Here is a 14458-nt window from a genome sequence, read left to right on the forward strand (position 1 = left end):
TATGAAAATTAAAATACATAGTTAAAAGGGCCTTTCGACTCAACCTTGCATTTCATATCTAAAAAAAGGTCTTTATGTTTGAACTTTTAGGGCCATTTCAGAAAAAGCATATTCTATAATTTCAATAAAAAGACTTAAAGCATAAAATCAATATTACGGACTTCAATAATTGCAAGACATGGCGTCATACTAGGTGCTTATTCGATATTCGGGATCGTCGGGGAGTGAATATGAGCACTTTCGTTAACCTGTATTTGTTCCTACGAACTGGATATTTTTTTTACAAATTATGCCGGTCATTAACATTTTGGCTTGTGTGGTGGGCTGTTTAACTCTAATTGTCACTCAATATGCATCTAACAAAAAAATGTCAATAATACTGATCGAGTCAAGACATGCAAATATTACACATTATAATTTATTATATCTTAAAATTCATCAAAATTATCACTATAGTGGGGTGAAAATTCTTCTTAAAAGCTAGCAAATATGATTTATAAAAAAATATAAAAAGCGGGAATATTTCATTTGACAGCAGCTAGTTTTCATATGTTTATGAGATGATAAACTGTACAACTATTCGTCATATATTTACAAGATAATACCTTTTCACATTTTACAAGTTTGTGAGAGCTAAAAAGGTCGTATATGTAGTATTTTTAAATCACTCTCTTCTTCAGTCAATAACAATAACTAATTACTTTATACCACTACTGGTAAATTTAAGTCGTTGATAAGAATCCGCTGTAGCACATATCTCTATGCTAAAATAATACTTGGAATGTGTTGAAACCTATTCTATCACATAAGTATGTAAAACTGGTCCACACCAACATTGCCCTTTAACCATATTATCCTCAATGGTAGCACCTTTTGAGAAGTCATCCGTTTCAGTGTTCGGATTTGGTTTCTTCGTTTGGAATGAACGATGCCAGTCCGGATCCTGTTACTATTTTCACACAGTTGCTAACGAAATTCGTCCCTTCTACGTCAATTTCTAACGAAATTCGTCCCTTCTACGTCAATCATTATGGAATTTTCGGCCATAGTCCAGACGTTGGAAACAAGACACATTTGTGTTTGAAAATAATTGTTGTTCACGTTTTATTGTTCTCCATCACAAACAATAAGGCCTTCTAACAAGCAGTTGCTATCGTATGGTTGTGGACTATCCAAAATTTCAAATGTGAAAAGAATATACCGAATTCAGAAACACTTTTCCGACTGAGTCACATTTGGTTGACAATGGCCATAACACTGTGCTGTCGGTGAGTTTACCAATACCATAACAGCGATTGAATAATTACAAGATAATTCTGTGGCTGCAACGGTTATCTCAGGGGAGACCGTTCATTGTTTCTAGTTGTACGAGTGCAGATATAAGACAAGAGAAGGCTCCTAAAGACAGACACACAACAGGCTCGAGAAAACAACCACTCCAAAAACTCCTGGTACATAACATTAATATAACTCGGGCATCTGAAATAGACATAATAAATGATTGTTTTAACGATCGGTTGTAACCTTGACCGTCACTATTCAAGCACTATCTTAAACGAAAAAGCAGACTTAACTTTTAATGAAAACAGCATATCCGAAACATGCAATGTTAAGCTGTTATATCGTGAATAAACAAGTCTTTCCGCACAGGGGCGCTATTATTGACTCTTAAAACTGTACTGAACATAGCAACATCCCCGTGTCCTTCTTGTCATTTCGGTGAAGATGCTTGCATCAGGAACTAATCCTCAAGCGCTACATATCTTGTTGTTCTTTTTCTTTGGGGGCGACGCTCCACCAATACAAGTACGACCGAAACTTGGCTTGCTTGTTCCTTGGGCAATTGCGGATTACGTCAATAATTCAAGATGGCCGCGAAACCGTCAAACTCGGGTCCTGATCCCTACATACGCTCTTACTTGTTTTTATATTTTATTATAATCTTAATCAGATATAGACGATTTGCAGAATTTAATATTGAATAGATGTAAAATAAATACAGCTTCTTTTATTCGTATTAATTATATATCTACACTAACCTGGGTGTTGACATAGTTTTTGTGTAATTTTCTTCCTTTTATCACAAGGAATAAGTTCTAGACTATCTACATCAGATACGCCAACTTGATAAATTACATTCTGTAAACCTAGATACGTCTTTAGTTCAATCTGTAATTTTAAAATGGATAAATTATAGAAGATACAAATCATAACCAATGGTAACTTGTAATAAAAGTACATTATGTAGCCCTGTTCAACATCAGATACGATCAGGTGATTTCGAACTTCTGGGGAGTAATACGGAGAGGTATTCACGACCATGGTCGCCATAGCAGCAGATTCCACTGTATGGGGAGCTTTGCGGCGATGAGGGCCATGGATGTTGGGGACACCTTTTTTCGATTTATGAAGATGGTTGATACAACAGAATGGGCGTTTAGTCATTGATGGTTTCGTTTTTGCCTTTATCAACACTATTATTTTAATTGTTGTTACACCCATTTCATTTTTATTTAATATTGGTTAAAATTACTGTCCTTAAACAGATAAAAGAAGGCAAAGTAATACTCACTAAAGATATGTACCACATTCGTTTAAACTTTTTAATATTTTTGGTTATTTGAAATACAGTCATTAGATGGTACATCATTATTATACATAATATAACAGCATTAATTATATTGACTTGGTTCCGACAAAAACATCCAACCTGAAACATAACAATATAATAATTATGATAAAGAACGGGAATGTTTGTTTATCTGCTCGGGTTTAGCGGCTTCACCAGGGCTGCCCGGGGTATGATAACACCAAATGAGTGTTGATAAGTCTAAAATGCCCCTAAGAGTAACTTATATTCACTTTGTTGGTAAAATATTGGGTAAAATTGGGTAAATCGCCCTGCCCCTTCACAACGAGTTAGCAAAATAGTAATGGTAAGTCAAAATCCAAGTAACCAGAAAGCAGAGTTCAATAAAAAAAAATAAACGCCACCTTAAGTAAGTCGGAAAACCAGATCATGATTTAAGAGTTGTGTAGAGAAAACAAATTTATTGAAGTTACATGACAAGTATATTCTTCTTTGATCTGTACACTCATACAGTTACTTCCAAGTAGACATCCGATGTACAAATTGCTGCAAGTGACTAAAAATCACATATTTTGTAAGAACATTTTTAATAATAGCTGATAATACTTACAGCAATAGCAACAAACGGATACAGTAGAAATATGTACCAGAATAAAAACGCAATGGCGTCGCCTATGATACTATATCGTCCACCGGTAGGAAATATATGCCAGAAACGCTCCTTGGCTGCAAATTTTCCATTTTCTTTCTCTAGGATAATTCCACAGTGAACCAAAAAATTGTGTTTAATGAATGGTCTGGAAAAAAAAATCAAATAACCTGGAGAAAGGAGTACTTCCGCCCAAATTATTGGGGGTTCTAAAGCCCTACCCAGTCCCACCCACACTCCACCGGGTCTGAGTTGCAAGTACACCTTGACGTGGTCTAAAGTGTTTGATTTTCAATATGACATGTTGGGACTATAAGAATAGTGAGAGAGAGAGAGAGAGAGAGAGAGAGAGAAATGGGGTTTAACGTCCACTCGACACAAATTAGGTCATTTCGGGACTAACACATGGTTCAATTTTATTTCAATCATTCGCTTGCGCGTAGGGGTCTTTAGCAGTGGGAGAAAACCGGAGGACCCGGAGAAAACCGACGAGGTTGGACAGGCGACCCTACTCCTTGTCACGTACAACCGGGGAATCGAAACACCGCCAGTTCACTCAATGACAGACCAGAATAGTTTGAATTCTTGTATCGGCCTGTAAGCATGTAAATATATGTGTGTTAAATCATATCTTGTATGTGATCTTTATAGTGTGGTTAAAATATATCTTGTGACAGTAGCAATAAAATACTTACCCGTACAGGATATTAACAAGGCGGCTAGTTGGTTTAATCTCAAGTTTAGTTTTGTCAAAATAGGTATACTTCGATGACTCCCTACCCGCCATGTTTTCTCCTATCTAACTTAAACAAGAAATATAAATAGCTATCGATATAATAGTCAGATGATTACGATTAAACATACATGTAGATACAGTTTTTTAAGTACTTATGGGGGTAATATTTCAACACACTAAAATGGAACTGTCAAATTAATCGTGTTACACAATCATTACACTAACTCATACTGGTGAAATAATAGTGGTTTTACAAAATGGACCACGAGCTCATAATGCACGCTGACTTTACTCCATAATGTATAAAAAAAATGTACTGCCAGTTCGTTGAAATATTTGGGGAAAAAATATACCTAAATAATACGTTGTTATGTCGTGACATAAGAACGAGTCGCTGATATTTTAATGCAAAGTTTTATAAGCTGTATTTGCACTATTTCTAGCATTGGTGATCAGAATATCACTTACTATACAAAGGTCGTCCTGTTTTCATCTGAATAAAATAAAACGTGGACCTTAAAAGAGATATCAAAATCCCACCTGTCTATCACGAGTCTCCGTGACTTTTAATTGACCTCTTAAAGGATCGGTAGCCGTTTGGGGATCTTCGCCGTCGATAATAAAAGATTTCGATTTGACATGATTTGACTATTAATTTCGGGTAGTAAAGTTAGATTTTATATAAAAATTGCATGCAGCAATCAAGACTGACCCCAAATATATTAAAATACTTGTTATCTCAGGATGCTGTGCCAAATCGGTCGGTTTGTGTCTTTTTTTCATAGACTGGACCTTGTCAGCTAAAATCAGATCTTTGATGAATTTAAACACGTTACTGAAAAACCTGACCTGCCTTATATTTAAGCCAACGAAAAGGAATCATATTATAATGGTGATAAATTTATGAACTATTTCTATTATATTCTTTCAATAATTCCTTCATCCATTCTTCATTCATTCAATTAACCGTTTCTATTATTCTTATATTTCTGTTAATCCCTCATTTTAATTAGACGTTAAGCTATACTAATCTATTGACAGACGCTTAACAGCTGACACATTAATGAGTTTAATTACTACCTTATTGTTTTATTTTATTGCAATGTCTTTTATATTCTAATCTTTCCTCTTTAATTGTTATTAGTATAGTTGGGGTATATTGTTAATTCCTTAGATACCATTTTATTATAAATACCGATTTGTACAATTATATAGCACTCTAGGTTTCATCCCGTTTCCAGGACAGTTACTCTGCTTGTCGGACGTGCTGTTCTCCGTATATGATGTTTAATGTTTTCCGGTAATAAATAGTGTCAAGGATAGTTCCAGTCTGTACTTATTATCGAAGATTTACACTGCTACAATATTCCTAAGCAACGACTTGCAGTGCCAATAAGATTTGTCTTCTGTCGTTAATACAAAATCAACCAAATCTTAATGGCGGTATGATAAATTGAGAAGTTTGAAAGAAAATACATGTATATCAAATGCTTCTACTTTATAGCATCCAAAAGATAACGGTTTAATAGACTAAAAGTTCTTACCTACGAATTTTCGCCTGTTTCAAAATATCACCCCATTCACTTGCCTGTTACTGGCAGAGCCTATAGAAGAAACATAAACCTTCAAGAATAATATAGTATGTGATAAATTCAGGTATTATTACTAAATTGTAAACTTGAATTCAAGATAGATTAAAAATAACATAACTTATTATATCATAACTTGGCAAGATGTAGTCATATCGGGAAACAGTTATTCACGATAGGGTCAACGTACCTGGTGTCAATTTGTAGGAAAAAAAAGCAGTGATCGGATGGACGTCAAACACATGCCCTGGTAATATTAATCATCGGTGCAGTTATAATACATAATGATGTATAATACATCGCAACGCATATAATATTGTAATGTGAATGTATATATATATTACATTCAATCGTGTCTTTTGTACTCTAATTTCAAATCAGTTATGTTCGGCGAAATACGCCAGAAGTCTCAATCGAATGGCAATCTCTCTACCGTCTGGTTATTCCAGTCTACACCGATAGTATTTATTGCGAATACTCTCCAACTTGTATAGAATATGTCTAGCTCCGTTCTGTGAGTCCCTTGTTACATTCGTGTACCAATGGTAAAATGTTTATTTTGTCTTAAATATTCGATACCAGAAGCCCATACTTTCCAGGTAAGATCACAACACCAATGTTGATTTAAACTGACAAATAATTCGTGCTTTCAATGTCGAAGACTTTGAAAGATATTGAGTTAGAGACTTTACTACTTTAATTAGAAAAAAGACAAAAATCGGTCGAATAGATAATACATTCATTTGTGCATCATCGTCGGAGATAAGTATTTTTGTAAATTTCATTAAGTTTTTCTCCTGGTGTTCCGTGTCTAATAACCTAGAAATAAATCGCACGAAATCACAAATCCATGATATATTGACCTCAACACACTAAAACCCGTCAATAAGACAGAAAAAAGATACCCTGTGTTTTGTTTTGTTATTTCCTACGTGTAAACTTTAAAATTGAAAATAGCAGGGTGTATATGACCTCAGAAACCACATCCACATGAACATCAAAAATATACATGGCATATCTTAAGACAACAGGATACATTATGCTCGTGACCATACAAAAATAATATGAGGGCGGTTTCTTTCGGATTATAAACTAAAAGAACAGTAACACAAATCGAACATTTGTCGTTTAAAAAATAGCGATTTCCTCTAAACACCAACTGAAATATGAATAGAAACTTTATACACTTTAAACTGTGTATATTATAGTTCACTCATATTAAAGGGGGTGTGGCTCTATTCTTTGGAACTTTAAAAAAGACGAAAATGGGTCTAAAAGTACATATTAGTGTAATATGGATGTTTATAAAGTGATATATATTACGCCTGATTGGTCCATTCTACACGTTTATTCAAAATTATTATTTTGTCGTTTGTCAATCAACTATTACTAATTACTTCCGCATTGTCTTATAGGATTTGTTCTTCTTTGTTCATTACAAATGGCGCCCGAAATCATAGAATGCACGACTTGTGTAGTGATTATAAAATGTTCATTGTATCTTAAATAATGGATATATGGATCCCATATTTTCACGGCATTTAGCAACATCAATATTGATTAAAATGGACCTATATTCGTGCTTTTAATCTAGAATATTATGGAAAATACTGATTTAGAGCCTAGGTTACCAACTTCGGGGTTGCTACCCCAACTGGGGTCGCGACGCACTTTTCATGGTGTCGTGGCGGACAACTCTAAACCTTTTGCTAAAAACATTTTAATCTCTGACCTAAACACCTCTTGCCACATTGCCAATCGTTCTTTCTCCTCTCAAGCTCACGATTTGCTTCTCCAGTCTCTCATTGCAGCATTTTGATCTGTAAATAATGATGACGTTTCATAGTAAAGGGTGACTTTGTTCTTCGAGCGGCCGCGATCAGATGATGGTTTCTGGAATGGGGTCGCAACTAACTAATGGTTGGGAATCACTTATTTAGAGGATTAGATCCTTTAAGTATAATATATACACTGTTTCGTGCATTGTGTGTGTTACTAGAAAGAAAGAAATATCTGAAAAGTCTTACTTTGATGGACAAAAACCAAATCACCGCCACCCTAATCTGAATTTCCATATCAACCAAGAGCACTGGATAATCAAGAAGGGTTAAGCATACTATGCCTTGTGTACGTAAATCTCTCAATCTAGGTGACATAACTTCCCAAAGAAACCAGAAGCGAAGTGGCATCGCTGGCTTTCGAGTCAGTAAGCATACACTATCTCGTGCATTAGAATTTAAAAATTGACAAAAATTTCTTTTTAACTTTGCGAACCCCAATTAGCAATCTGGCACTTTAAAATCTCATGTAAAAGCTAGAAAGAGAAATTTCCCAGTAGCACACGTCGTGACGTACGCCTCTCTTCCGTGTGTGCCGACATGTCAGATAATAAACCCCATTGCATTTCTAATATTTTGCCCATACAATGACATTATAGAGGGTGGGGGGGGGGGGTATATACATCTGAATGAAAATACCACAGACTAGTTTTATTGTGAAAAAAATCTTCACAGCATTTCACGAAGAATTTGTATTTGAGCGGATCAAGATAAAATGAACAACGTATTTTACTTGTAGCGGTGTAGATTGGGATACTAGTCATACGATAATCTGGTTGAACCATCCGCTGACATGTATACCCATTTAGACAACATTTAATAAACTATTTACAAAACAATACTAACTAGTTACGAAAAACAGATCATTAAATTTCAAACATTTGTGGTATTTGAATGACTTCCCACGATTTCATGTTACGCAAATCAACAAAACACGGGTTGAACAAATGATACGTGAAAACAGCAAAGCTAGATACACTTATAAAATATACAAAAACTGACAGAGAACAAAATATAACGAAAAGGTGTATAAAATTAAGGTATTTTTATTCCGATAATGGGGTGGGGGTGGGGGTGGGTGGCTGAATGGTTAGCACTTTTGCGCTGTATCATAAGGTCTATCATTGAGTCAACTGGCGTGGTTTCGATTGCCCGGTTGTACGTGTCCAACCTCCCATTGCTAAAGAGCCCTACGCGCAAGCGAATTATTGAAATAACCATATGTTAGTCCCGAAATGACCTATTTTGTGTCAAGTGGACGTTCAATTCCATTTCTCTCTCTATTCCGATAAAGACACAAATCTAGTACATTACCTCCCTTGTGGCAACCTGATTGCTTTTCCGGTTCAAAATGATCTCTGATTCTTATACTCCGATCTGGTCATCAGTGACTTGGATTGTGTGTTCCTTGTCGTTTTGGGGGTTTTTTTTCGGGGGGGGGGGGGGGGGTGTTAGTTACGGTAAAATTATAATTGCCCCCCACTCCCAATCATCCCCCCCCCACTCCCACACACACAAACCAGCAAGCAAGCAATTTGATCTCTCATCTAGACTAAAGGTGTGCTGACGACAGATAACTATTTTGAATATAACGCTAATATATAAATAATATCAATATAATAAATCAAGGACGGGGTTATTCATAACAACGGTTTTTGAGAATAAAGATTACCTCATATAAACACTGTATTTATGAATTATGATTACGTCGTAAACACTTTTGAAGCATGGATGACCAATCAACTCTAACCCAACCTTAACCGTAGCCAATTGAAGCTTTCAAGTATTCCCTTTTCTTGTGTATTATACTCAAGTCCCAATAAAAGTTTCCTTAACACTAACCCTTAATGCGAACAACCTCTTCCATAAATTAAAATGATATCCTTATCTCCAAGAAACTATATAAATAAAACGATGAATAAAAAACAGTTAACTCTAGGTTAACACGACATATCAACATTAGTATAAATAGTGCATATAATATGATATGGTTATACAGACATCTTATATCCTGAAGAACTTGACTCTTTTCCTGACTCAAGCGATCTTTCTCTTATTTGACTGCCAGTAAAGAAATAAATTAATTTTACACGTATGCATATTAAACTGGGTCATTATTTACAGATAAAATAGAATTTTCAACAAGGATACAGCAGAGCTGTCAAGCTATTTAAATATCTGACAATATAGTTTGGTTTTTTTATTTACAAATTATGAATGACCCTATTCGAAACTATGACTTCAAGTCATTTACTTTCTTTTATCTATTTATCGAGCACAAACCAATAATAGGTTAACTTTATAATGCTAAAAAAAAAAACATTCGAGAAAATATTATCGGACAAAATGTCAAACTTCCATAGAAATGGTAAAAAGTATTGTGATCAGCCTGAAAGCTGTGGGGGTGGCCGAATGGTTAGCGCGTGTGCGTTGTACCATAAGGTCTTTCATTGAGTCAACTGGCGTAATGTCGATTCCCAGGTTCTACGTGAAAGAGTAGGGTCACCTGTCCAACCTCGTGGTTTTTCTCCGGGTTCTCCGGTTAACTCCCACTGCTAAAGACCCCTACATGCAAGCCAATTACTGAAATAAAATTGAACCATAAGTCCCGAAATGACCTAGTTTGTGTCGAGTGGACTTTAAACCCCATCTCTCTCTCTTTCTCTCTCTCTCTCTCCCCCTCTCTCTCTCTCTCTAAAAGCAGTGTGCGTTGGGTGGGGAGGTGTCCTAATAAAATAAGGTATTATTTGAAGATGGTCTTGAATCGAAGAAACAATGTATAGGAGATAATCTACTGGACATGAAGTTAACTGCTCCAATACCAAATTGACCGGAAAGAAGGTTATGCAGGGATACAACATTATAATAAGCCACTATATGTCTGTATATGCACGGCATGGTTCAATTTAAGCCTCTTGTTTTCTGCTTTCAGAAATTCCAACGAGAGGGGTGCGAAACTTTTTAATAGATAATCTGACTTTTAGAAAAGTGGAAACTCACTGGAAATACCACGCTTACCTATGTGGGGGAGGGGCGGGGTCTGTGGGTCGTGTGGGTGCGCACATATTTGGTCGTACTATAAGTAATTAAGTAATATGTTTGATATCCCATATATTATGGTGTACCGGGCTAGCTGTAAACCTCTCCTCGATTCAGAACACTGCACTGCCAAAGACTACGTACATTATCCACAATATAGAATAACGAAATACAATTGTCATAAATGTGTTTACATGAATAGAACTGTGCTGAAAGGTATGATAAATATTTACAAATTCCTTCTACCTCCATGTATAAGTTTCAGTCACCGTAACGCATATTCGTGACAATAATATAGTATAGGATCTCATTCGTTCAGTTACCTATGTCCATTACATAAGATTTTATATCAGAATGTGGATATAAACTTTGCCATGGAAATAGTCAACCCTTCTAAATTGCAGACACACACATGCATAATCATAAAACATCATTACTTAGCACGAAATGTTCTGTAACATACCGGTAGATCTATATATAGAAACACGAGGCCACCTGTTTTGTATATCAGCGTAAACTTAATTTTAATTTTGAAGAAAGTATACTTATTAAGTTGATATATATTGATCGGATTTTCGCTGATTCGTGAATAACAACCTATTTCCAAACGATCAAGATATTTCTCTATAGTTGTTTAAAATATGTGTATTACAGCTTAAATGAAGTAAATTGTGTAATAAAAAGGATTCCTAAAATAGAAAATATTATGTGTAGACTATACATACTTGTTTCATGACGTCTTGGTTCTTGAAATTCTGTTTAGAGAGTATACTCCTGTAACTAAATGAAACATTCAAACATATCCAGAACTGGATTGTTTGAAGTTGATGCAAATGTTCATAGTTCTCGACATTTGTAATTATTATTTCTTATTTCGTGGTCCGTTTTTATGACTCGATATCACCTGTTCTGTAGTCTTAACACAAAGCTTCTGAAGTAGACCGTAACGTGACATATAAATACAGTGTATACACACAGACTTATATTGATCTATTACCGGGTTTTTATTATCATGTTAGATATATAGGACTACGGGTAAAAGGTCACCGAGGTTAAAGGTATAAGCTAGTGTTGAAAAGTGTTATTTATACAGTTGAAATTAAACAATGTGTGATAGTACATAGGTCTATATATAGTTCACATATTTACTGTTAGTTTATTTCACTGAAATAATTACGATAAAAAAAAAATGTACCTATGATTAACATAAGAAATATTATTTCCCCATCATTCACGATCTTATAATTGTCTATTCAGTAAAATTATCCTTGAATATTTATGAATGTTTAGACGGCTAAACCAGTCTAAAACGACGTGTTCTTATGACCCTGTATACCATTTTTTTTTTTTTTTGTATCGTTGGATTTTCCAAACAGGGGTCTGTTTCACCAAATAGATATAATCCAAATTTTAGTAATTTGATTGGATAATATTAGATATAGATATAATCCAAATTTTAGTAATTTGATTGGATAATATTAGATTGATTTTAGTGCTTGGCCAATCAAAATTGAAGTATCTACTAAAATTTGGATTTTATCTTTAGTTAAAATTTCGTGAAACAGGTCCCTGGTTTCAGTGGCAGAAGAAGGAGAGTCTGACAAAACGGTCTAATAGACAGCGACGAAAAACCGAGGTTCGGTATTTACCATTGACAGCATGTTAAAAATCTCCTGACAGATGGAGCCACGTGGTAACAGTGAAAAGGTGCTGGCCCACTAACAAATTGATCGAAAAGGTTCCACGGAATTTGTCAGCATGGTTTCGATACGAAAACAGTCCAAGTTGAACTTGAGTCCATTATACGTTTTTATTATTATTATTATTATTATTATTATTATTTTGTCGTTTGTGAATCAGTCATTACTAGTTAGGTCCGCATTGTCTTGTAGTTTTTCTTTGTTCATTACAAATGACACCCGAAACCATAGAAATACTCGACTCGTGTACTGATTTATAAAGGCAATTAAGAAATAATGACGAGCATTATTACACTACTTTGTAATTCGTTTGTATTCGGGCCTTTATACCATAGATTCCGGATTATACCGTTTGCGAACTTTTTATAACTGATTTATCAGATGCTTACAGCCACAAAATTAAGGATCTAATATGTTCGAAAAGTACTACGTCCAATCAAACAATCGAGTACGGGGAATGGTGTATTTTTTAGGCAATAATTTTATTGTAATGAGGTAGAGACTAGAGAGTTGTAGAATGGGCTACCAAATGTATCATTACAACTGATTACATCTCTAAATAAAATGGGGTTTAACTTCTACTTTTCTGCACCAATCGGGATAATTGCGGAAAGTGTACGCCTTGTGGTAATCTAAGATGAGGAGGGGTGCCCAGGCATTGTTACTACAGTCTATTCTTTTTTCGAATTCCAGCTGCCTGGGTTCTTTTAAGTGCACGCCGTTTTCACGGGATCTCGTTTTCCATCCCATACGAACGACTAGACGCGATTCTTGTTAGGCCATCTAATTTCAGGTCATCTTTATACGTTATCCATTCTTGATATTAGAGTTACATTAGGCTACACAGAAAACACATACAAAACATCCCGAACCAGAATTTTTGTTTTAAATATTATAATCAGTTCTATGAAGTACGTCCCATAAGTTCAAATTCTTCTCAACTACGTTCAGTAGGTATAAAAAATATTGTTATTTTGGTACATGTCGCGACCCCCGGTGCAGAGCCACGCCCATTTTCTCTTTGCGTGTCACTGTCAGCTACAGGCCGCAGTTTCTTGAAACATTGCATACCTATTCCATATACCCTAAAGATGGTTCCTATTGTTTTTGGTAAATTCCCGATCCACTGAGTCAAAGTAACGCCCATTTTTGCTTAGTGTGTCTGTGTGTTGCCTTTTTTGTCTGTAAATACTCTACAGGTTGCAATTATGAATATAGATTTTGTTCAAATTCAGCATATCAATCATATCAATAACAGGGTTATTATATTGTTCCATCTTCAGCACCCATGGGTAGAGCCACGCCCAATTTTTGTCTTTATCCTATACAGAATGCAATTCTTAATGGATCATCTTGGGACTTGGCATATTGCGTGTCTGTGTGTCAGCTGCAGGCCGCAATTTTTAATGTATCGTCTTGAAACTCTGCATCCCTATTCCTTATACTCTAAGGATGATCCCTATTGTTTTTGGCCAATGCCCCATCCCCAGGGGCAGAGTCACGCCCATTTTGCTTAGTGTGCCGTCTTTTTTGTCTGTAAATACTCTACAGGTTGCAATTATGAATAATTTTTGTGTATATCCTCTACAGACTGCAATTCTTAATGGATCATCTTGGGACTTGGCATATTTATTCCTTATACGGTAAAGACCGCAACTATTTATTTTGTTGCATGCCCTGATCCCCTAGGGTGGTGTCATACCCACCTTTTGTTAATTAGTATGTAAATTTTGGCAAAACAAACCCAATACATCGCTTTCTTTGTCTGATCTCCTTTCTTTGTCTCATCTCGTGTTAAAATTCACCCCACTACCTAATACATATACAAAGATTGTGGACACTCTAAATACGTGTTAAGAATCACAAATTCCTGGGTTATGCCCCATTTTCCAACAGCCTTGTAAACGCGATCGAGGCCACAGTTTTAAATGATTTTTCAAATTTGGTGCGAAGAATTGAGTCATGAGAGGATGAACCCTATCGATATTCAGAATTCCCTAACTTTCTGTTCTGGATTTATCTCCCTTTCTGAAAACCTTATGCTTGTGACAGAGATTACACTTCTCAACTGATTTATTTCAAATTTGATGTGAAGCATTTAAAATACAAACGCATTTCATTTTTTTGTAAAATAATTTACTTCATTTTTCCATTGAATAATATGCTAGGTATTGAATACAACAATTTATATGTTAAAATAGTATCAAATATACAGGTTAAGAAATAAAAGTCAATTGTTTTATATATACAATATAACATAAACTTCACTGTATGCACATCTTTCTATATAGACTTTATATTAATATATATAAACTTG

The 14458-nt window shown here is 35.2% G+C and overlaps 1 protein-coding gene across 9 annotated transcripts; it reads right to left on the reverse strand.

The window, feature by feature from the left end:
* Positions 1-404: 404 nt before the first annotated feature.
* Positions 405-11434, reverse strand: LOC126818974 (uncharacterized). 9 transcript variants are annotated; one of them, XM_050546701.2, is made up of 7 exons: positions 11167-11434; positions 5520-5579; positions 3935-4038; positions 3201-3387; positions 2573-2710; positions 2040-2169; positions 405-1479 (listed from the first exon to the last, which is right to left on the reverse strand). In XM_050546701.2, the coding sequence occupies exons 3-7, from the start codon at positions 4024-4026 to the stop codon at positions 1337-1339; spliced, it is 690 nt and encodes a 229-aa protein (XP_050402658.1). In that variant the 5' UTR covers positions 4027-4038; positions 5520-5579; positions 11167-11434; the 3' UTR covers positions 405-1336. The 9 variants fall into 9 exon arrangements, with proteins under 9 accessions (XP_050402658.1, XP_050402657.1, XP_050402661.1 ...); XM_050546700.2 differs by having other exon boundaries at positions 3935-4042; XM_050546704.2 differs by lacking the exon at positions 11167-11434 and adding an exon at positions 9245-9338 and having other exon boundaries at positions 3935-4042.
* Between the last annotated feature and the right edge of the window lie 3024 nt (positions 11435-14458).

Source organism: Patella vulgata, chromosome 4 (genome assembly GCF_932274485.2).
Source record: "Patella vulgata chromosome 4, xgPatVulg1.2, whole genome shotgun sequence".
NCBI lineage: Eukaryota > Metazoa > Mollusca > Gastropoda > Patellidae > Patella > Patella vulgata.

Bases quoted from the DNA above. Each gene is read 5' to 3' on its own strand.
- LOC126818974 (XM_050546701.2), bottom strand. From the start codon at position 4,026: ATGGCGGGTAGGGAGTCATCGAAGTATACCTATTTTGACAAAACTAAA. The intron at 2,711-3,200 runs GTAAGTATTATC...GTTATGTTTCAG, and splicing joins ATCCGTTTGTTGCTATTGCT to GTTGGATGTTTTTGTCGGAA. The intron at 2,170-2,572 runs GTGAGTATTACT...TTAAAATTACAG, and splicing joins GAATGTGGTACATATCTTTA to ATTGAACTAAAGACGTATCT.